Source organism: Glycine soja, chromosome 2, assembly GCF_004193775.1.
Source record: "Glycine soja cultivar W05 chromosome 2, ASM419377v2, whole genome shotgun sequence".
NCBI classification, from domain to species: domain Eukaryota; kingdom Viridiplantae; phylum Streptophyta; class Magnoliopsida; order Fabales; family Fabaceae; genus Glycine; species Glycine soja.
The window spans coordinates 48,931,197-48,953,697 of NC_041003.1; the positions used below are offsets into that span (position 1 = coordinate 48,931,197).

Below are 22,501 nucleotides of genomic sequence, written 5' to 3' on the forward strand. Positions count from 1 at the left end.
AATAAATTAATACAGGATATAACTTGAAAAAATCTTATAAAAAGGGTAAATAAATTTTAAAAAAAGTGTTTAATATATAAAGATGGAGGAAGTATTAATATTTATTTTAATTTTTAAATATTTTCACTTTTTATAAATGAAAAAAATAATAAAATCGTATAAAAAATAAAAATATAATATATAAAATGTTGATTAGGCCTATCAATTTATATATTATTTTTTTAAAAAAAATAAAGTGATCAAATACTACAAAAAAAAATGAAATTGAAAATACTGCATGTGGTCATAACTCATAAGTAAAAGGAAGATAACTGTATCTCAAAGAAGTGGCTGGCACGTGATGGAGGTGTCGGTGAAAGAGTGTCAAAAGAGTAAATAATGCGAAAAACGAGATCGCAACACCAACGTGTCCTTGCAATATAATCATTTCCCGCGACTTTGGTTTTCGCATTTCCACTCTTTCTTTATCTCACTGCAACACAGATCCGGTGCCGATTCGATCGGAGAGAAAGCTAGCTAGATATATATAGGCGAATGGAATTCAGAAGATGAAGTTCTATGTATCTGCCAAAGACGCCCGAAAAGGATCCGTCAAGACAACTGTTCCTGCCGACACCGTCGCCGCTCGCCGGATTTCCAGCCGGACGGTGCTGGTCCTCGGAATCGTCTTCCTGCTCAGCTTTGTGAGAGTGGCGGTTTTGGTGCTGGAATCTTCTGCGGTGTGCTCCACCTTTGGTAATTCTTCTTTTCCGATTTCTTTTTTACTTTTCGTTCGTAATTCTTGTTTTTACTGTTTCGTAGTAGACAGTTCGGTAAGGAAAACAGTTGAGTGTGAGACAAGTACATATGAATGAATTTCAGTGTACACCAAAGTACCACACCATATCATAGTGAAAATAATAAATACCAAAACTTACTATTTTCAGCTTCATTTGTCTTCTTCTAGGTCCAACATAATGTCAAGGACTTTTCAAAATTCTGTTAACGATTTACTTTAATAATACTAGTGTTTTTAAGAAACATTTTGAAATGAAATGTTTATAAATAACAAATATTTGCTGCAATTAAAACTTTAATAAGTATTCTAAAGTCTAAACACATGCAATATCATTCTCTTTTTTTTTAATATTTATTTTTTCATAGACAAATGCATGCAGTTGTTTCAATCTAAACTTAAGATTTATCATTTTTAATGATGTTAACTAATTAATGGTTACTAATTCTTTTTTTTATAGAAGAAATGGTTACTAATTCTTAATCACTAATCAAGATTGAATCTTAATCATTGTAATTAATTTTTATGCTAGAAATTAAATCATAATATTTTATTATTTTAATTTCCTAAATACTAAAGAAAGAATCTAAAAGTAAAGGAAGTGTCGCCTTTCTATTTATATTGTGTTCTTTTGTTAAACTTCAACTTTAAAAGAAATAAGAAATTAGAAACAAGTGATGGAGTAGTAAAAAAGTCACAATTGTGAATATGAGACAGATTTTTTTTATAAAAAAAAATTCGATCCAGGTTTCTAAAATTTTCGTAATTACCATCGTAACAAAAATATCATGCATGTCCTCATTTGTTTCTCAAAGTCATTTCTTAATTCTTCCAATGATAAAACCTTTCAATAATAAAAAATAAATAAATCTTCCAATGACAAAAGTACATATATGGAGGTTCATTTTCCATCAAAGTCATATGTTCGAAAATACACCAAATGAATGTGGACTTGACTAATTAAATAAGTTGAGTTAACAGAATTAAGCTCGACTTGACTAATTAAATAAGAATTAATTAACTTAACTCAAACTCCGATTCAAATTTGGTATGACTGTTTTTTTAGTCTAAATTTGATTCTATTCAAAATTGTTAAAAATTTAGTTCAACTTGTTTGTTTGGATAATTTGAATTATGCTATACATTTTTATTATTTATTATGTTATATGTTTTGATTTATTTATTTCATACATAAAATAAAATTATTTTGAAACCGATCAAAAATTAATTATATGAATTGAATTGCATGTGTAAAAATGTTAAATATATAACGACGAAACATAAAGCTTATTAGAATATTACAAGCTATTTACGATATTTTAAAGTAAAACTAAGTAAAAATTTGCCTTTCTATAATTGAATGTGTAATTCTATTCAGTAAATTAAAATTAAAACAAAAAAAAATCAATATTTCATAATTTTTTTCTTCAGTTCTAATTTTTTTAATTCCTATAATTTCTAGAAAAATGTTTTAATGAAGAATGAAAAATTATCCTATCAAACATTACTTAATAACAATATCAAACAAATATAATTTCAGATGGTAAAATTAAATGAATTTATAAAATTTTCTTACCCTATTAACCATTCCCATATTTTTATCATTTAAAACTATTAATTTTTATGATAACTAGCATTTTTGTTTATGTATTAAATGAGATGAGTATTTTGTAATAATAAAAATTTATACCTAAATTTTTTAACATTTTTTAATATTCAAATTATAGGTATATATAATTTTTTTAATATATTAAATGAGATGAGCATTTTAGGTATATTTTTTAATATTCAAATTATATCATACCTAAAATTTATAATAAATACAATATTTATAAATTATATTTTGAGTTTATAGTCAACAGTTTAAATTATGATATAAATTTGTTTTTAATTATTAATAATTTCTTTAAAAACAGTTGTTGATATTTAATTTTAATATGAAGAAAAAAATTAGATCAAGATAGCTAGGCAATTAAGAAGATATTATTATTATTATTATTATATATAAAGGAAAACGTTAACCAATGCAATAAGGATTAAGGGTATCGGTTAAGAAAGTAAAAAAAAAATTATCCGAATTCATAAAAATTCATTTTTCTATAAATTTTAAATGAGCTTTCGTATTATTTTTAATAAAAAAAAAATTCTGTTTTACTAATTTTTTAACTAGTATTCTTATAGGAGCATTGGTTATATATATATATATATATATATATATATATATATATATATATATATATATATATATATATATATATATATATATATCATTTTAAAAAAATAGCTATATATAAATAAAGACAATTAAAAAGATAGTAGTACTAGTTTAAGATGATAGAAAGGATTTTTCTCTCTCATTGATAAGATAATTAATATGTTAAATGCGTATCCGCATAAAAGAGAAGAAAAATAGTTAAAGGTGTTTAATTACAAGAGTTGATGGAACGAAAGTCTCACTCTTTATGTTATTCATTATAATTTATTTTATATATATATATATATATATATATATATATATATATATAAATTTAAAAGTCATACTTAAGTTATTATTTTATTAATAGTGGTATATAAAAATCATCGCACTGATAGGATATATCAAAATTAAAATTACATATTTACCCTGTTTAACTCAAAATTATACAAAGATAAATTTAACTCCTAAATCATCCTTAAAATGAGCTCATCTTTGTTGAAAAGTTGATGACAACATCTATACATGAACCATTGTAATTGTTGCAGATTGCGTGGGATCGACATTTTTCGGCGGAGGTGACGCCGATCTGGTAGAACCAATCTATTGTTATTATTTTTATTGACTTGTTTATTTTAATTAGTTGAATAAACATCTTATAACGTTATAAGTATTCATTTTTAATAAATTATATTATCATTAATTCGTTTTAAGGTGAGCTGGATAATGCTGGAATAAATAATTTTGAATTTCTATGATTTATTTGTATAAAATCAACGCAACACTAAGTACACTAATATATATTCTTAGTATTTTTTTATTGATTTTTAATAAAAAGCTTATTATTTAACTGTCTATTTTTGTAAACACTAATACCAGTTGATTTTTAACTCTTTCTTATTATATTGTGTAGTCAACAGTAATGTTAAGATAAATACCATAATGCTTTAAATTTAAAATGAAATGAATTTAAATACCAACATTGCCAGCTCACAGACGTGAAAGATGATATGTGTCGTATGCGAGGTATTCATACGGGGATCCAACAAAAAAAAAATAATAAGACAAAATAAAAGTTTAGAAGAGAGACTATCGAATGATAAGTGACAACAACATTAAACATATAATCCATGATTTTAACATTTGTTATGCCCGTAATAAATATCTTACGGATATAACACATGTTAGAAAAATATTTAAAATTTGAGAAAATAGGTTAGAAATATATTTTGATAAAAAATGATATTTGACTATATATTCGCTTAAAGATTAGTTACCGTTTGACTTGCATGCCAGAGAACCAACTATTATAAATTACGCTTAAATTGAACTTTTATTTAGACACCACAATGAATCAATTATTTAAATTGCATGTGCTGAAATTTAGTTTTTATTTAGAATAACGAGGACAGTAAGGATTGATTAAATTAATATTCTAATATCATCTTATAAAACTGATTGAAAAAACTTTAACACTTTGGTGAAAGCACATAAATGGTTTTATTTATAACTTTGTAAGTTTTAAGTGAAGTTTTATCCCTTAAAAAAAAAAGGGAAGTATTATAATTTATTATAGTTTTTATAGTAAGAAAAAATATATATGAAAAAACTAAATGAGAAAATTATTTTAACTTTTATCTCAAATTTTACGTTCCCGGAACTTTCATTCCCGTTTTTTACGGTGATAGTGTATGTATATGCATGAAGAAACTCAGAGATGAGCTGACCAGAGCGCTAATAGAAGCAAAGGTTATCGATGGCAATGCTAACGAAGGAGGAGCAATAATGTCATTTAACGAGCTTGTGAAAGTGTTGGCGTCAAAACAAGACCTCAAGGCATTTGCTTTCAAGACCAAAGCCATGGTACACACAAAATTTACTGATTATTTACGTTGTTAATTACTCTTAGGATCGATATAGTGTAATGTCTGATATGTCATGTTGATATATATGTAGCTGTTACGGATGGAGCGTGAGGTGCAATCAGCTAGAAAGCAGGAGTCACTTTATTGGCATATAGCTTCACACGGTGTTCCTCAAAGTCTGCATTGTCTTTGTTTGAAGTTGGCTGAAGAATACGCTGTAAATGCCATTGCACGATCTCGTCTACCTCTTCCTGAACATGTCTCTCGCCTCGTTGACCCCACTTTTCACCACATTGTTCTCCTAACCGACAACGTCCTTGCGGCTTCTGTTGTTGTAACCTCCACTGTTGAAAATTCAGCCAACCCTGAAAGATTAGTCTTTCACGTTGTTACTGACAAGAAGACTTTCACTCCAATGCATACTTGGTTTGCCATCAACTCTATTAACTCAGCAGTTGTTGAAGTTAGGGGGTTACACCACTATGATTGGTCTAAAGAAGTGAACGCTGGTGTTAAGGATATGCAGGAAACTAATAACTTAATTTGGAAGCACTACTACAGCAACTATAAACAAAAGGAGCTTGACCATAGTGAAGACCATAACAGATATTTGGAAGCTTTGAGGCCTAGCAGCCTTTCCTTGTTGAATCATCTCCGCATCTATATCCCTGAGGTAATACATATTAGTTTTCTTTTTTCTTTAGCCAGCCCTAATGCTAAGGTCAAGGTTTTAAAAACAAGTCTACAACCACATTTTCAATGTTGGAAGGTTTCTGTAGTGTTTGCAACTGCAATGCGATTGCAATTACAATTGTGGCTGTATTCATTCGCAATTTCCTATAAGAGGAATACTAGTGACATTTGTTTTTACTAAAATTTATTAAAAATTATTAATTTTAACTTCTTATTTAAAAATTCTCTTTCATGATTTAGAAATATCATCCACCAAAATCGGTAATCATTCCACTTTCCTGCAATATCAAAGAACTCAACGAAATTATATAGGACTGTACGCAATTTAAAACCTTGAGTAAGATTTTAGTAATAAAAACACGAATGCTCAGTGATGATTCATGATTGTTTCATAATCTGATTTTTGTGGACCATCACAGCTCTTTCCAGATCTAAACAAGGTAGTATTGCTGGATGATGATGTGGTAGTACAACATGACCTATCTTCTTTGTGGGAACTAGATCTTAATGGCAAAGTCAGTGGTTCAGTGTTCAAGTCATGGTGTGAGAACAGTTGCTGCCCTGGAAACAAATACGTCAACTTCTTGAACTTTTCACATCCTATCATATCATCCAACTTTGACGGTGATAAGTGTGCATGGCTCTTTGGCGTGGATATATTTGATCTTGAAGCTTGGAGAAAATCAGATATTACTAAGACCTATCATCAATGGCTGAAACTTGTAAGTATATGTTGATGAATTTAAGGAAGTTAGGCGACTGCATTTCTCTATAAAATGTGTTTTGACGAATTAATATCCATATATGCTTCAAAATGGAACCAGCAAGATAATGTTTCAACTGCACATTCTTCCTTTTTAAGGGTGTCTCATCATTCTTGATGAACAACAACACGAGTGATTTGAAATGTTCATAATTTTTTTTTATTAGTTAGTATGAACTATAAGAAGTATCAAGCAGTTGTATTATAATATCTTATCTTACGAAAATGATACATGGACACCTGGAGAGAAATAGAGATATATGAAAGAAAAAAAGGTGTAGATATATATAGTATGTGATATAATATGTAGATATATATAACAGTGACAAGAAAAGAGATAAAAACAAAAAATTAAGATTTGCTAATGTAGACATGTTTGGTTTTTTAGTATCATTAATTGCATGTATAGTTGTCTGATTTGAAATTTGACACAGAACGTCCAGTCTGGGTTGACATTATGGAATCCAGGAATGCTCCCAGCTGCCTTGATTGCTTTTGAGGGTCAAGTGCACCCCATAGATACATCATGGCTCGTCACTGATTTAGGTTATCGCCATCGATCAGAAGAAATAGGCAACAGCATAGAGAGAGTGGAAACTGCTGCTGTTGTTCATTTCAATGGCCCAGCAAAGCCGTGGCTTGAAATTGGTTTACCTGAGGTTCGAAGTTTATGGACTAGATATGTAAATTTCTCCGATAAGTTTATTAGCAAATGTAGGATTATAGTGTGAAGAGACAAAGTTAACTGTTCCACCTCCAATATTGAGATAGAATCAATGATACCGTATGGAACAAGAGGGAAGAAGGTCTTGCCTTCAGTCTCTGACTTACGGTAATTATCCATGCATATGTCCATATATAAATAGCAAATAGATGACGCAACTATACAATACGTCGCGTACCATGTTAGAAGAAGCTAGCAGCAGCTCATGCAGTTTAAGAATATGAAGATACAAGCATCATAATGCATGCAGTAGTCTAGTAAATTATTTTATTTTTCTTAATGTCATTGGAGATATTGTTTTACTTGAACAACATTTGTATCTTGTTAATTTTTTAGTTTAGATCCTTGCTTGAATTGAATGTATAGTTAAATTAATGGTTATCAAATCTCCTTACATACTATATATTAACCCTTTTCAGTACGATTATTTTTAATTTTCTAGATTGATTCTAGGTATATAGATGCAAAATCAATTGATTAAAAAAGCAGGTTGAATATTTAGGATCAATAAGTGTGGCTGAAGCAAATTTTGATTAACAAAATTAAAATAATTTTGTTGACTTTATACGAGAGAGTTATAATGTTGGAGCCTTTTTCATTGTTTATATGATTTTTTTAATATATGTCAACTTTTTTGTTTTATAAAAATTAATAATAAATATTATTTTTATTGGTGATCCTAATGTTTAAACTTTAGTTATTCTATCTTTAAGTACCATCCTGATTATATTTTTCTCTTTAAATTTAACTTATACCTTTTGAATAATTAATCCTTACTTTACTTTAAGTATGCATCTATATAAATGCATTCCATTATTTTCACGAACACTATATTTTTTTATATTTAAATAAAATAATAGCAATTAAAATTCCGACATATTTAATAAGAGGAAATTTAAAATTAAAATGAAAATTAAAGTGCCCATAGAAGACACTGATCAATATGTAATTTATTTTATATTTGTAATATGTATCTAGGCATAATGTTTTAATGGTGACAGTCTTCAGGAATAAACTTGCTTTTTGAAATTAGTGAATTTTTTAGCTTCCAGGTAATATAAAAGTTAATTTTAGATGTATATACCACATAATTTTAGAAATATATTTACAATTTTATCCTATAAATGATTAATTTTTATTTAAATAAAAATAAATTTCTATATAAATTTTTAAAATTTATTTCTAAATAAAAATAAGTCTTTTAACATCAATTATAAAAATTAATTCTACTAAAAGTTAAATGCGGAAGGATATTTTGAGTCAAAAGAGGCCCTAACAGAATTTGATATGTAAATCTTTATAATTATGTTTTTGAAATAGGACTTCCTTGAAAGCACTGCAACACCAAGCTTTTAAATAACGAATAATATTATTTATTTAAAAACAATTTTTACACACTCACTTATTTATTTATATTATACTACCATTTATCTTACAACATTTGTTGCTTTTTCTATCTCTCTTCCTTGTATATAATAACAAAATTCTTAAATACATAATCTGTGATCATGAAAGTTACCTTTCAAAAAGGAGGCAGAGGAGCCATCACAATTGATTGGTAGAATTTCACTCGGACAACAAGCTGGACATCAAGGAACAGACCCTGGTAACAAATGTTGCCGAGTTTTGTCACTATGGCAAGAAACCGAGGATTTTTTGGAAGCAAAACTGCTTAAAGACTTAGGACCATAGGGATTACTACTTAATGCAATTTCTGTATGTATGCTGGAGGGAGTGTACAGGTCTACAGTCTACTGTGTCATTTTTTCTCTCACGTGAGCGGCTATATTCTTCATTTATGTTGAAATCAAGCAGCCCAAGAGCTTATACCTAATACACGTACTTATTTGGATAAATTTTCTGGTAATTACAAGAGAAAAAATGAAATAAACATTACACGCAAGTTAAAATTATATATATAATATGTTTTGACAAAGCTTACATACAAGTTAAAATTAGTTTTTTTTAAGAAGTTAAAAAAAAAACTTACTTATTTTCACCTATGGGTGAAGTTCATTAATTTAATTTTACTTTCTTATTTTCATTTCTATGTATAAGTGTTTATAAGAAAATCTATCCAAACAATCTAATATGGATTGCGGCCCTAATTAATAATAGAATGTGGTTGGGCTCGTTAATGTTTAAGTTTAGGTATCATGTTGTCCTAAAAGTCTTAACTTAATAACTCAAACATTTCTAACTTATTCTCACTTTTTTTTTTTAATTTACTCGTTGTTTTGAGACTTGTAAATTCTCCGGCACAATCAAACACCATAACTATATTATTCTTCAAATGCTCGAGAATCGGAAGTACCACTAATCTTAAGAGTGTTTGTTTCATGGATTATTTTTTATTTTCAAAATATCAGAATGAAAATATTTATTCTCATATTTATTATGAGATAATAAAATAATTAGTCAGATATACAGTACATTTTTTTATAATACTCATAAATAATATTTTTATGTTATATTTCTAGGATTAAAGAAATAATATCTGAAAGAACCCCCCTTAATCCTCCTCTAATTTGTTGTCCAACTTTGAAGTTTTAGGCTTTAGTAGTTCTTCAAAACAAGGATTTTTTCCTCATTAGCGGAGAGTGACCATGGCATAAAAAATTGCAATCATTCAGGCTTTTGTAATTTCAGAATTATAGAATTGTGGGGAATTAATATAATGGAGAAATTAATATATGATGAATAATGCGGACTCCCAATTAATTTTGACTACTCGATATAGTGTTCATATTGAAATAAGCATTTATAATATTATAGTATGGTCAACCAAACATAAAAATACAATATGCCAGGACTGAATAGAAACTATATATATTGAAAGATACATAAACAATATCATATGATGTATTGGTACAAATTAAATATTGACTCTAGCTTTTCTCTTGTTCTCCGTTGGAATAACTCTAGCAGAGGAATTTCTAAGGGCACTCGTTCTTCACGAAACATATATAGGGCGATGTATGGGCTAGCTCCCTCAACACTTGAAAGGTAACTAGCTAGCTATTCAAATAGACGAAACCATAGAAAGGTTGTGCCATGCATAATTTAAAATCGCTTTCCAGCTTATGATCAGCTGCATCCAAAGGTGAAAAAGGAAGTGAGAAACATATCAAAATGGTTAGTTAATGTTACCATGGGAAATCATCTGTCTAAATCATGAACTTATGGATTTGTGCATAAAAAACACAGCATAAAAAAGGTTAATACGTCTCTTTCTACCAAGTCATATTACTTACTATATTTATACTTCTCTAACTTTTTCTCTTTATATTTACCTAGAGATATTGCCATATTGGTGTCCACTCATCTTTTTTATATTATAAGAAGATGATTCCCCAAGGTAGAAAGAAACAGTAATATAACTTAAAAGTATTCTAAGACAAAATTATAGTGTTTGTTTGGTTTAAGTATTTCCTGCGTTCCAATGCACATTGAACACAATTTTACGTGAGGAAACTTTGGTGTTCAACATGCTAAACGCCAATACAAACACAACCTCGAGTCATTTAAGTTGAGCGATATAATGTACATATGGTTGCATATAAAGGATTGGTACAATGCTGGAAGTAATTGATCGAGTTGTTTTTTTCATTGGTCATTGCGCCCCTCTAGCTTGTTTTAGTTTTCATGATCAATTAATTCATCCTGATCAATGAATTGTTAAAAGGGCATTCAACAACAACTTGGAACTTATAATAGTGAAAGATGAGTGTACGTACTTACACAAGTTGAAGAGCAGTCTGGTCTTGACGTGAATATTGATTATTATTGGAATCTATGAGATTAACAGGGAAGAAATTGCGGTCATATGATTGTGAATTAGGTATGGTTGACTCGCACTCAGTTCCCGGTATCATATCCTGTTGCCGTTGTTGTGCTCTCTCGTTTTCAGCTATCTACATGCATCATCCACCAACTATATATTATTAATCATCATTCATCTTATTTAACTATTTATAGAGTCTTGGAGGGAGTTAAGAGATCACCTTAGCTCTCAGAAAATTATTATGGTTTTGCAGCTCTATTTCCTGCATTTTTTTCAGCAAGTATAATGTTCATGTTTGAAGAAATATAAATATCAAGCATAAATTTGGAAGATTTTATAATTCCCTTTCGTGCCAAGTAATCAAGCCATATTTTTCAGGATTATTGATTTTTTTTGGGTTTAATATCCCGTTTCAGTTTCATATTCTTGGTGCTATAGAAAATATGCATGGTTTCAATATTGTAAACCTTTGATATATTTTCTTCAGATACTATATGCATATATATGAAGCAAGTAAAGCAAACTAATAGCATCGAATGAAATGGTAAGTACCCGCTTTTGCATGAACTCGATATCCGCAAACAAAGTTTCATGCTGAAAGAATTGGAGAGAGTAATTAGTCCGAAGGAATAGAGATACCTTTCTGCAAACAAAATACTAGGCAAACCATTTTATTCAAAATACTAACTGAAATTATCTTAATTAATTAGTTGCTAGTTTCTTACTACTTGCATATTTATATAAAATTCACAATGCCTATTTAGAAGCTTAAGGTACCTTTCTGGATCTAACTCTGCTTAAACCTTTCTCCAGTCTACTCTCAAGGTTCTTTAATTCCTTTAGACTCAGAGAGCTAAGACCTTCGCCAAGGATGTGCCTGGAATGCAAAAATTGCCACATGGGTTTTTTCATTCAATGGAGAAGTACTGTGTTGAATAATATTATTAGGAGAAAGGAACTGACCTATTTAGATTCTGAATGTCTCTGATTTGTCTTTTTAATTTGGACGCTTCCTGCTGATAGAACTGATATTGATAAATAGTGTCAAGTAGTTAGAGAAACCTTGTGGAGGAGCATTATGATATAGCAATTAATTTAGTGATAGGAGAATTAAATTAATTTAACTAGAACACAGAACAAGGATAAAACAAATTACTGATTAATTTTTAAGTGTGATGCTTTGAATTATGTGTTGAGAAACATGCATGATATAGTCTATAGAGCTCAAGTGAGGAGAGAACATGAACATGAGAGATATTAACAAAACAATGCGTAATATTGATATATCATGAGAGAAAAAAGTGTGTGTATATATATATATATATATATATATATATATATATATATATAACTGTAGGAAAAACTAACTAATTTAACTGTTATCTTGTTGAGCTAATAGATTAGCTGATTTCTAACTATTTCAATCTGTATATTATCTAGAATGTAGTAAATAAAAAAGGTTAAATTTCGGTAAATTATCATCCTATTTAACTCGCCAAAATAAGTTGCGTTGGATTATGCAATTAAATTTCGGTAAATTATCATCCTATTTGCATAACTTGCTAATTCAACGGGTCAAAAGGCAGGTTGAATTGATCCATCCGGTTGAATTTTATTTCTTTTATGAATTATTTAGTTGGATAATATTTTAGTTGACATAATCTTGTTGACCTATTATTTATTTTGTTACGTTACTTGATATTTATTAAAGTTTATTTAGTAAGATAGTATTATAGAGATTGTGACATTAATTATATTTAACTTTTTATATATTTATGTATTTGACAAGTCAACTCATCAGTTAAATATTTTTTTATATGTATTTTTAAAATTTAATGACCAATTCAATCCAACCCATAATGTACTTAAGTTGGGCTGGATCGATTGAAATTTTCAATCCAATCTTAAAATCTGCCCAATCCATTTTTAATTTTGAGTTGAGAGAGTGTTTGATGCATTTTAACATTACAATTGTAAAAAAAATCCCTAACATGGTCTCGCGTGTGACTCATGACACGCCTCAGTACCAAACTGTCAAATATTAGTGAAGATGACCCTTGAACATTTGAACTCGTAAATGTCACATTCAAAACTAAGCATTAGATGGACTATTAGAGTATCCTGATGATAAAAGATTTTATTGGCTTTGAGAAGATTATAGCTTGGAATAATTAACCTTCACGCTGTAATTCTATTAAGAAAAATATGCCGTAATTTCAAAAACAGCATTTTCTACCATTTCTTTGATTTTTTTTTTAAGTTTACTAAATTTACCTGTGTATTAGCTTCAGAGACAGATTCTGCATTTGTGGAAGCAGCACATGCTTTCTTGTACCTTTCGATAGTCCCTCTAACACTGCAAAACAATACAACAAATAGAAACATAAGAACGTACATGCTAATTTTTCCAAAAACACATACATAGTGACGACTTAATCTGTAGTTTACAAATTTTAAAAAATAATTATGCACTCATATTCTTTGACATTGAAGTTTTAGGTCACAAAGCTCAACTTTTGATTTTTGTCCTTTTATTTTTAATTTTCATCCTCAAAAAGTTAAAATCTTATTTTTGGTCTATACTACTGTGTAACATTCGTTAACGGCAGTGGAATGTCAAGTGACCCTCCCAAGAAACAACCATAGTGTCTTGGTACAATGTCAACATGTAATATCTTAAAAAATATTTCTAGAAATTAAAATTAAAATATTTTATAGGAATCAAAATCAAAATTTGTTCATATTATAAGGACTGAAATCAATAAATTTAAATGAATGAAAAATAAAATAATTTTTTTATAAGGTTCAAATAACTTGTTAATTTTATAGGGATTAAAAACATATTTAAATTTCATAATTTTTAATTTCAATGACCATTGGAATCTATAAAATTGAAAAATTACATTACATCTATTACATAAGAGAAATGATAGGAACAAATTATCTAACACATTCTTTTCTTTGTTATCGACTAAAAATTATAAATTATAAAATTTTGTGAATCTTAATTTCATTTCATTTATAATAGTAGAATGGATACAAAAGGAAATATTATATAAAAAAACATGAATGTTAACATGAAACCCTAGTGCCCTTACATGAATCTTAATTCTTATCTAGTGAGCCTTACTCATATGCTATTAATTTCTCTTCCATATAAATAGCTCAGTGCATGGCCTCGTGCTTTAGTTTCTTTGTTTACCATACAATGTTACGCCCTCTCCCAATTTTACTAATAAGAACACAAATTTTAGTTGATTGAGTATGGTTAAACATATGAAGTTTCATTCTTTTGATCCTAAAGAATATGTTAAACTCCATCTGTCTGAGCTTCTCTAAAGTTCAAATACAAAGTAGTTATTTACTGAGTATGCAGGAAGAGGTCGATGTTTCATCAGTGGGTCGGGTTGGTGTAAGTTTAACTTTCCCTTTAACTGAAATGTCCAAATTAAAACACATATATAATGGAGAGAATAGGTAAAGAATTGACGTCAGGAATGAGAAGCTTTATTCCACAAAGATGAAAGCAATAAAAACATATGGAAAAGAGAACTAATTTGCCTTTAGCCATTCTTAGAATCTGCTATTATCATCATGTTACTTTTACCTACTTAGGGTAAAGAAATCAGAAGTGAGGATATATATATATATATATATATATATATATATATATATATATATATATATATATATATATATATATATATATATATATATATATATATATATATATATATATATAACTTCTTTCGGATTTTAAGATTTTCTTTAAATTTTTTTTTTTTTGTTAAGGGGGGAAAGATCGAAACCATTTTTTTAAAAAAATATAGGAGAAGAGGATGAGAAAATGAGCTTGATAAAATTAAAAAAGAAAAATCAATGGAGGTGGAAGACCGAAGACTCTGCATAAGATTGAAGACAATACATTTCTGCCCTTGCTCAAAAACTAAGAAATCATGTGTTTTTTAACTGTCCAGGAAAACTTCTAAAAATATTAATTTCTCGTAAAAATTGTTTCTCTACACTTCATAAGTTTATAGTTTTATGCACAAAATCAAATTCTTACATGTTTGCATTTTCATCTTACATTCGATTTTTTTAACCACGTACAGAACAACTTAAATGTATGATCTTTATTTAAAGTAAAATCAAATACTTAAACGTACGTTTTCCTTTTCATCTTACATTCATTTGTTTTTTGTTTTGCGTACCCAAAAGAAATTCAAGTTATTTATAGTAAAATCACCAAATAATAGTACCCATATGGGCTTAGAAACGCCCTAACCATATTATACTTTCCTCCATTATGAAAAGCACAAAATTTACCAAAATGGAAAACAAATTGGGACATCCATTAACCCTCGATATACTTATTAGTTTAAATTCATGATTTACTCCATGCTCAAAAACAGTTTATAATGAAAATTTAAATTAGTAAGAATTTAAAAAAAATATTGAAACATTATATACTAAAAAAGCCCTTAATTAATTATAAACAATTAATCGAGAGCCCTAATATCTAATTTGATTGCTTCTTCGTGTAACCTCATTGTACGGAGATAAAAAGAGAAACTATATTAGTACGATTTTTTGGTATAAAAATAAAAATATTAGACAATAAAAATATATATAAAAAAGAGAGTATAAGATAAGATGATTAATGTCATAAAATAAATATACAAGTTTACTTTATGTGAGTAAAAGTCTGAAAGGGTTATTTAGTTTGCAGTTTCTGCATATTATCCTGTATTCTATCTCATTAGAATTGAAGTGGGGTCTTCCTCCAACGTTATGTACATATGTAAAAACGAATTGAAGTGATTGAGGTGTGACTAAATACTAAATAGTGAAAAGTCTGAAACCCTAACTCCAATTGGATGAGGTGCTTGTGTTGTGTCACTATACATTGACAAATAAGTGGTATTAAGGAGGAGTCAAGATGGAAGGGGTCATTGAATGCATGACAGCTTTGTGCAGCAGACCAGACCCTTTTAAGATTTGATGGATGACAAGTGGAGAGAGAAATTCAAGAGAGAGGGATTGGTAAACCTTAACACCAGGAAGCTAAGATTTCTCACCTGCAAATCTTTGTAACCCTAACTAAAAGCTTTCTCTTCATCTGCTACATATGCTACTTTACATTGTTTCATTGTAACGTCGATATTTCTATCACTTACACAGATCTGCACCCTTCTAAACAAATCACTGGGAAGACGCGTGTGATAGAGCAACAATTCAGTACAAGTTTAGAGAGAATGATATATACATGGGTGAACCTAGTATGATACTTATTTACTTAAGGAATTAACCTCTTTTAACTATATAATATTCAAGAAATAATTAAGATTATCTTCTAACTATGTCTTATCATGTTGATGTTGTTATATAATACCACAAAACAAACAAAAATAATAATCATAAGAACGAAAGGTCTCTTAATTATATAACCCCATAAAACCCTTATTTCTAAATATGATTTTATATGTTTTTTTAAATACTTATGTAAAGGTTTTTAAGGTATTGAGAGAGAGAGAGAGAGAGAGGAATAGTGTGTTGAATTGAATCAGAAGTAAAAGAATTAATTTGAACCTGTTGTTGGCATACTCATAGAGGCGTCCACGGCTTGAGAAGACAACAAGAGCAACCTCAGCATCACACAGAACAGACAATTCATAAGCCTTCTTCAGCAATCCGTTACGGCGTTTGCAGAAGGTAACTTGCCTATTCGTTGTGTTCTCGATCCGTTTGATTTCTATTTTCCCTCTCCCCGTTTTCTTCTGAGAATTAGACCCTTCTGATATTATTGCTTCGTTGGGAAACTCCATCTATGGCTGCAACGACCCACCCAAAGCTAGCTAGTTAAAAATTATAATTAGCAAAAAAGTAAAACACCAAAGTTGATATTTAATTTGGTGTGTCACTTCAAAGATGGATGAAATTAATTAAGAGAACCCAAGAAGAAGCTTTGAAAAAAAATGGTCATTAAACTATAAGCTAATAAACTTGTCCTTGATATGTATGAAGATAATAATTAATCAAAGACAGAAGGGAAAGAAACAAGGGGTGTGTGTCTAGCTAGCTAGCTAGTTAGGTTGTTGTACCTGTGCAATGACAACTATTTGTAGTTCTTTGGTGTTATGCAACAAGTGAGGAGAAAATGTTGCAAAATATGGAAGTGGTATGGCCTATGAGACAGGTATTAATGGACAGAAAATAGACCCTCCAACTCTCAGTACTGAAAATAATAATTTGGTAGTAACTCCTTGTGTAATGTTTGGAGAATAAAAGAAAAAAAAAGGGGTATAGTGAGAATTGGGGTTTGGGATTTCACCTGTCAACTTCCATGCCCAATCTATTATAAACCGTTCATTTTCTTCATGTATGGAAAAAAAGTGAGGGGGGGACAACGAAAGTGTCTTTTTGAAAGTGACTTTGTTAATGTGTGGGGTTTCATTCAATTCCAATGAGAGGGACGTGAACGTAAGTTTGCACGCAAAAGCTTGAATTTTTGAAGCATAGCTGCAGGGTTGCTTCTTGGATTTTGAGTTTTGGCATTTTATCCTGATAGAATCTAGTTTTGTTCCCTCCACTTCAGCCCCGTTTCTCTTTCTCTCATGCTTGAAACCTCAGTTTTCAATAGCTCACTCTACCCGACTCTTGCATTTTTTTTTATTTTAATTTAGGACAAATTAAGTTTGGATTCATGTTGAAATATCAGGTAACACGATTTTAAATAATATTTCATTTTATGTTGAAATTAAAATCAATTTTGCATCTGGAATTGACTGAATTGATAAAACTTTAACTTAATTAAGTGTGTGGATTGGTTTCATATATATGTAGAGAGAGATGATTATATATATATATATATATATGAAATATCAGTTTTAGTTAAATAAATTTTTATGTTTTCACAATAAAGAAGTTTGAGTTTTAGAATTGATAAAAAAAAACAAGCATTCAAACATAATCACCTAACTTTAAAATCAATTTTAATCAAAATTAATTTAATTCAAAATCAATTTTATCAACACTTATTAATTCACACACTAAATAACTTTTGTATTGGATGAAATTTTTTAATTTTATTACTAACTTCTTTTTAGAATAAAAAATATGCAATATAAATTATAGCACTTCAAAATTAATTTTACTAAATCTCACTCAAACAAACATGTAGTGTTTGAGTGAGCATGAATTAATTAATTTTAATTAAAATTAATTTTTAAGTAAACTAATTTATGTCTAAAGGGTTTATTTTAAAAATAGGTTAATAATAAAATTTCATATGATTTTTTTATCAAACACAAAAATTATTTAAAATTAATTTAAATTTAAATTAATTTTAGACTAAAAAATAATTTATCAATATGAAGCCTAATATGTGAATATTACCCTATATTTACATCTTAAGTATGTGAGTTAGGTTTACTAATATTATATTTCATAGGTCTTTTTTGTTGATTTTATACATATTTCTTTTCATATAAATAATAACGTTTTTTTATCGTAATTATTAATTTTTTATTTTTATTAACAGGAATTCGAAGTCATATTTATTTCTTTCTCGTTTAGATAGCAACTTAATGTTATGTATTTCCGTTAATACATTTTTAAAAAAATTTACGATATTATGATAAGTCATGATCAAATACGAAACATACTTAGTGTAACGTCATTAAATTCCATTTCCATGGAATGTGAGTACAGTTCATTATTTAATTTAATTTTTTTTTTGTTGCAGAATTTAATTGACCAGGTTTTGTGGTGACGTCTCTGCACAGGCTTCCCGTAAGGCGTCCTAATCATAATCTTAAAATTCTTCAATATCTACCTTGTATTTTGGGTAATGGGAAAATCAGACTCGATCTGTATTTTCAGTTGCAATTCTCTTCCTTCTCGTGACTCTCCAGTACCTTGTTGATTTGAACGACTTGGTTAATCTTTAAATTACCTTCATTAAACATTCGTTTGAATTAGGTGTTACATTGTTAGGACCACAACGGTGTGACCTCACAACCTTGCGGAGTTAATTATGGTGGATTGGTGGGTACATATATAGACTCATCATCAGGAACAAAAAATATCTACGAAACCATTATATTTATTTTTGTTGTTTGAGACTGTCTACATGAATGATACGAGACTAAAGATTGTTATTTGTCAGGAATTGTAATTTATTTTTACTACAATATAAACAACTGCTAGGTTTTTTTAAGAGAAAAACAACGGTTAGGTTGACATGGTAATCAACTAATTGTATTTAAAAAAAAAAAAAAAAACAATTGTACCATCGTACTTGGCTCATGAGATCCCCACATGCTTAGATCAGGGCAATCCTTAACTATCACTCATGAACTCAGTCACGACACATAGAGGAATAGTTAGCGAATGTGACTCGAACATTGCACGACTCCCATGACACCTGATATGTATATATAGATCCAGATGAGAGACTCACACGTACATTTTACTCATCCCAATTATAAATACATAAACACTATAGAACACCACTAAATTGCTCTTTGGAGTTTATTTTGTAGATATTTCCCCTCACTTTGGAGATCGGAGATTCCTATGAGAATGAGAGGACAAGACAGCTCGGTCAAAACTCAATCGTCGAAATTCAATGGGAACATTTTGGTATCTAACCTCAACTTCAATACTGGAGATCGGAAATTCCACTAACAAGGAAATGACCATTCGATCGGACCTCATCAGAACTCAGTAGTAACATATTGTATTTGAAAGAACAATTAAATCATATATAAGCTTTTGTGGAAAAAAAGGATACTACGTACTAAAATATAAACGTTGAAGTAAATTACAGAAAATGCTAATTTCATAACACGGTTATCTTCAAATTTTAGTGGCCCGTTTAAGCCCTAGTTAAATCAAATATATGAATGCAGTTTATGTATAAGGTATGCATGTGTTATAGTTAATCGAGTTTAGATAATTAGAATCAAATATATGATTAATGGTACCTGTGTTACATAAAGAGACTAATTAACCTAAGTTCTGAACAAGTAATTAATCAAACATTGAAGTGATAGATGTTGGGCCTAAATCCAGAGCATAACCTTTACGTCAATGAACTACAAATTTTCACACTAGAAACATACATTGAACTTTTTTTCCTTCGTTTAAACTCCTTTTCTTTTAACTGTGTTTCCGCGTTTAATCAAATTTTACGTGTGTCGACCGAAAGTTAGAAATTATAACTAATAACAGACTCAAGTTGACGTAATTTTTTCATGATACCTACGTATTGCTCGGAGTTTAGATGCTATATAAACATGAGTGATGACATGGTTTTAAATTGTGCTTCCAGTTGTGTTACCATGAACTAAAAAATCTTATAGGTAATTGTAAGAAAATATGATTGATCCAGTCATGATTGCGGTTATGATGCGATTGTACAGAATCAAAATACCTTGAAATTGCGATTGCAATTGTTATTACAGACTCCAATTTAAAATCATGAGTGAGGATTTTATGATAGATCGAATCAATGTTTCACACTACACCTGGAATAAAAACCTGAGTCGTTTATTAGATCTATATCTTCATATGCATGCATGTACCTTAGCTATTCATTTTTCACTGTAAATCTTTACTCACACTTAAAATAGTCGTGCATTTGATATTTGAATGAAATTTATAGAGCTTTCGATTTGAGATAGTCCCATCTCTATTTGGGTTGGTCAATCATGGAGCATGAAAAAAACAATAGTTTAGCTAGGCCAGGCCAAATTAATATTGAGCTGAAATTTGGTTAGTTCAATCAAATCCTTGACGAGCCGTAGTCCAAATGAGTTGGTCACTAATAACTCTTTTAAAATATAAAAAATAAATAAAATTATCAAAATAAATTAACTTTTACGTAACAAGTCAATAAAATATTTTTGTAATCATTATAAATTAACTAAAATACAAAAATACAAGTTGTTAATTTTTCTCTAAGATAGAATAATGTAATCCACAATAATAGAAATAAAATAGTGTGCATGGATTAAAAGCCACCATTATGTGTTAATTACATTATATATTGAGATGTTTTAGAAGGAAAAAAAACGTTTTATGGTGATTTTTAATAGCCAATACCTTAAAAATTATTAACACAACCTTAAATCTACATTGGCAAAAGAACTAAATGAAAAAATTTTAAAACATAAAGAGTAAAATGAATTTTTTGAAAGAGGAAAGATCAAACTAAAAAAAGTAAGGACCAAAAATGATATATATTTAGTCTATTTATAATAATTGTTGTTTGATTGTGTCTTTTATACACAGTTGATCATAATATACTTAAGAGATTGGGATGCAAGCATATTTTATTTTTTTATACACACTAGAATAAATTAAGAGATGCCTTAGCATCTCATACAGATAGAGAATAACAGTGTGTAATCTATTTAAAGCCATTTACAATGCAGCAAATTTATAATAGTATGGTTCGTCAACCATGTCGATGAAATAGATAATGTTAAACACATATTCTAGTTAGAAGAAATATAATGGGTAAGACGATAATTACGCTATATATAATAATTTGTGTGTGTGTGTGTGGGGGGGGGGGGGGGGGGATTTAATTTGTGTAAGTTGTTATTAAGTTTAAATTTTGTTAATGTTTACATAAAAAATATATGACTAAATTATTAAAAGGACCGAATGAAGCTTTGTAAGAATGTTTCATTGTGGAGAAAAAAAATTTAATTATGGTGGTTAAAAAAAATGGATATACTATTCATCCTTGTTCCCAAAACTCTATTAGGTATAGAAATGATTACATATATCTTCATTTTTTCTGGTTTGTTGAAGGAATTTATATTTCTACTTTTTGTAAGTGGTAGGGGCAGTCGGGCAGATATTACAAGTTATTAGCATACTTCAACGAGAAAATGATTTCGCAAACAAAATTTTACATGTAATCATTCATCATATATCTTTTCATATACATATATATATATATATATATATATATATATATATATATATATATATATATATTGTCACCATTTTTGATATGGACAGTTTGAAAATTATAAGCCCGATTAAAAGAAGAAACTGTTCATTAGGTTGAACTACTTTGATTAGTCTGAACCAAATGCCTTTCGTTTCAATCAGATGTTGCAAGACGACACCATCTTATCTTCATTCACTGTAACTGATGAATAAATTAGGATCCTCTTTGCAAACTGTTTCTGTTTCAGATATCAAATACCATGGAAAAGTAAAACAGACGATGGATGGAAAATGTAGCTTCAATACATCATTGAGATATGAATAATAAAAGTTATCTAACATAATTAAGCAATATAGTTTGCTCCAAGAAAACAATTAAGCATAGTAATAAGCTATCTTTCCCAAGTTTTCTTCTGTCTGCATTCTGCCATTGATTTGTGAGTATAAGATGAAAATGTATCATCAAATTTGTCTGTTGTAAAATCTACTGAAGATACGGACCAGGCAAAGGAAATCTTTCTCAATTCCTAATGCCATATGCACTTTTAACAAATGCAATTAAATCTTCTTTTTTTATCATAAAAAAATTAGATTAAGGAAAAACACATCTCATTGCCAAGTCAAAAAAGACTATTTAATTTCATCGAGAATTTACAGTAAAATTTGCACATGTTTTTTTATCAGTAGAAGGAAAATTTTATTATTATACTAAAAGGGTACCACCGTACCAGTGGT

General features: G+C 28.9%; 2 protein-coding genes across 4 annotated transcripts; one reads left to right on the top strand and one right to left on the bottom strand.

Moving 5' to 3' along the window:
- Positions 1 to 345: 345 nt before the first annotated feature.
- On the top strand, positions 346 to 7,385 carry LOC114401962 (probable galacturonosyltransferase 15). 2 transcript variants are annotated; one of them, XM_028364529.1, is made up of 6 exons: positions 346 to 735; positions 3,518 to 3,561; positions 4,677 to 4,832; positions 4,926 to 5,507; positions 5,947 to 6,249; positions 6,725 to 7,385. In XM_028364529.1, the coding sequence occupies exons 1-6, from the start codon at positions 549 to 551 to the stop codon at positions 7,019 to 7,021; spliced, it is 1,569 nt and encodes a 522-aa protein (XP_028220330.1). In that variant the 5' UTR covers positions 346 to 548; the 3' UTR covers positions 7,022 to 7,385. The 2 variants fall into 2 exon arrangements, with proteins under 2 accessions (XP_028220330.1, XP_028220334.1); XM_028364533.1 differs by having other exon boundaries at positions 668 to 735; positions 4,658 to 4,832.
- Positions 7,386 to 9,732: 2,347 nt separating this feature from the next.
- On the bottom strand, positions 9,733 to 17,050 carry LOC114401974 (agamous-like MADS-box protein AGL5). 2 transcript variants are annotated; one of them, XM_028364541.1, is made up of 9 exons: positions 16,900 to 17,050; positions 16,388 to 16,629; positions 13,073 to 13,154; positions 11,762 to 11,823; positions 11,576 to 11,675; positions 11,351 to 11,392; positions 11,019 to 11,060; positions 10,752 to 10,928; positions 9,733 to 10,105 (listed from the first exon to the last, which is right to left on the bottom strand). In XM_028364541.1, the coding sequence occupies exons 2-8, from the start codon at positions 16,621 to 16,623 to the stop codon at positions 10,752 to 10,754; spliced, it is 741 nt and encodes a 246-aa protein (XP_028220342.1). In that variant the 5' UTR covers positions 16,624 to 16,629; positions 16,900 to 17,050; the 3' UTR covers positions 9,733 to 10,105. The 2 variants fall into 2 exon arrangements, with proteins under 2 accessions (XP_028220342.1, XP_028220346.1); XM_028364545.1 differs by lacking the exon at positions 16,900 to 17,050 and having other exon boundaries at positions 10,756 to 10,928; positions 16,388 to 16,876.
- Positions 17,051 to 22,501: the final 5,451 nt, after the last annotated feature.

Coding starts and splice junctions, on each gene's coding strand:
- LOC114401962 (XM_028364529.1), top strand. CDS start 549: ATGAAGTTCTATGTATCTGCCAAAGACGCCCGAAAAGGATCCGTCAAG. Junction 4,833..4,925: donor CTTTCAAGACCAAAGCCATG/GTACACACAAAA, acceptor ATATATATGTAG/CTGTTACGGATGGAGCGTGA. Junction 6,250..6,724: donor ATCATCAATGGCTGAAACTT/GTAAGTATATGT, acceptor AATTTGACACAG/AACGTCCAGTCTGGGTTGAC.
- LOC114401974 (XM_028364541.1), bottom strand. CDS start 16,623: ATGGAGTTTCCCAACGAAGCAATAATATCAGAAGGGTCTAATTCTCAG. Junction 13,155..16,387: donor TATGAGTATGCCAACAACAG/GTTCAAATTAAT, acceptor ATTGTTTTGCAG/TGTTAGAGGGACTATCGAAA. Junction 11,061..11,350: donor TCGAGTTCATGCAAAAGCGG/GTACTTACCATT, acceptor AAAAAAATGCAG/GAAATAGAGCTGCAAAACCA.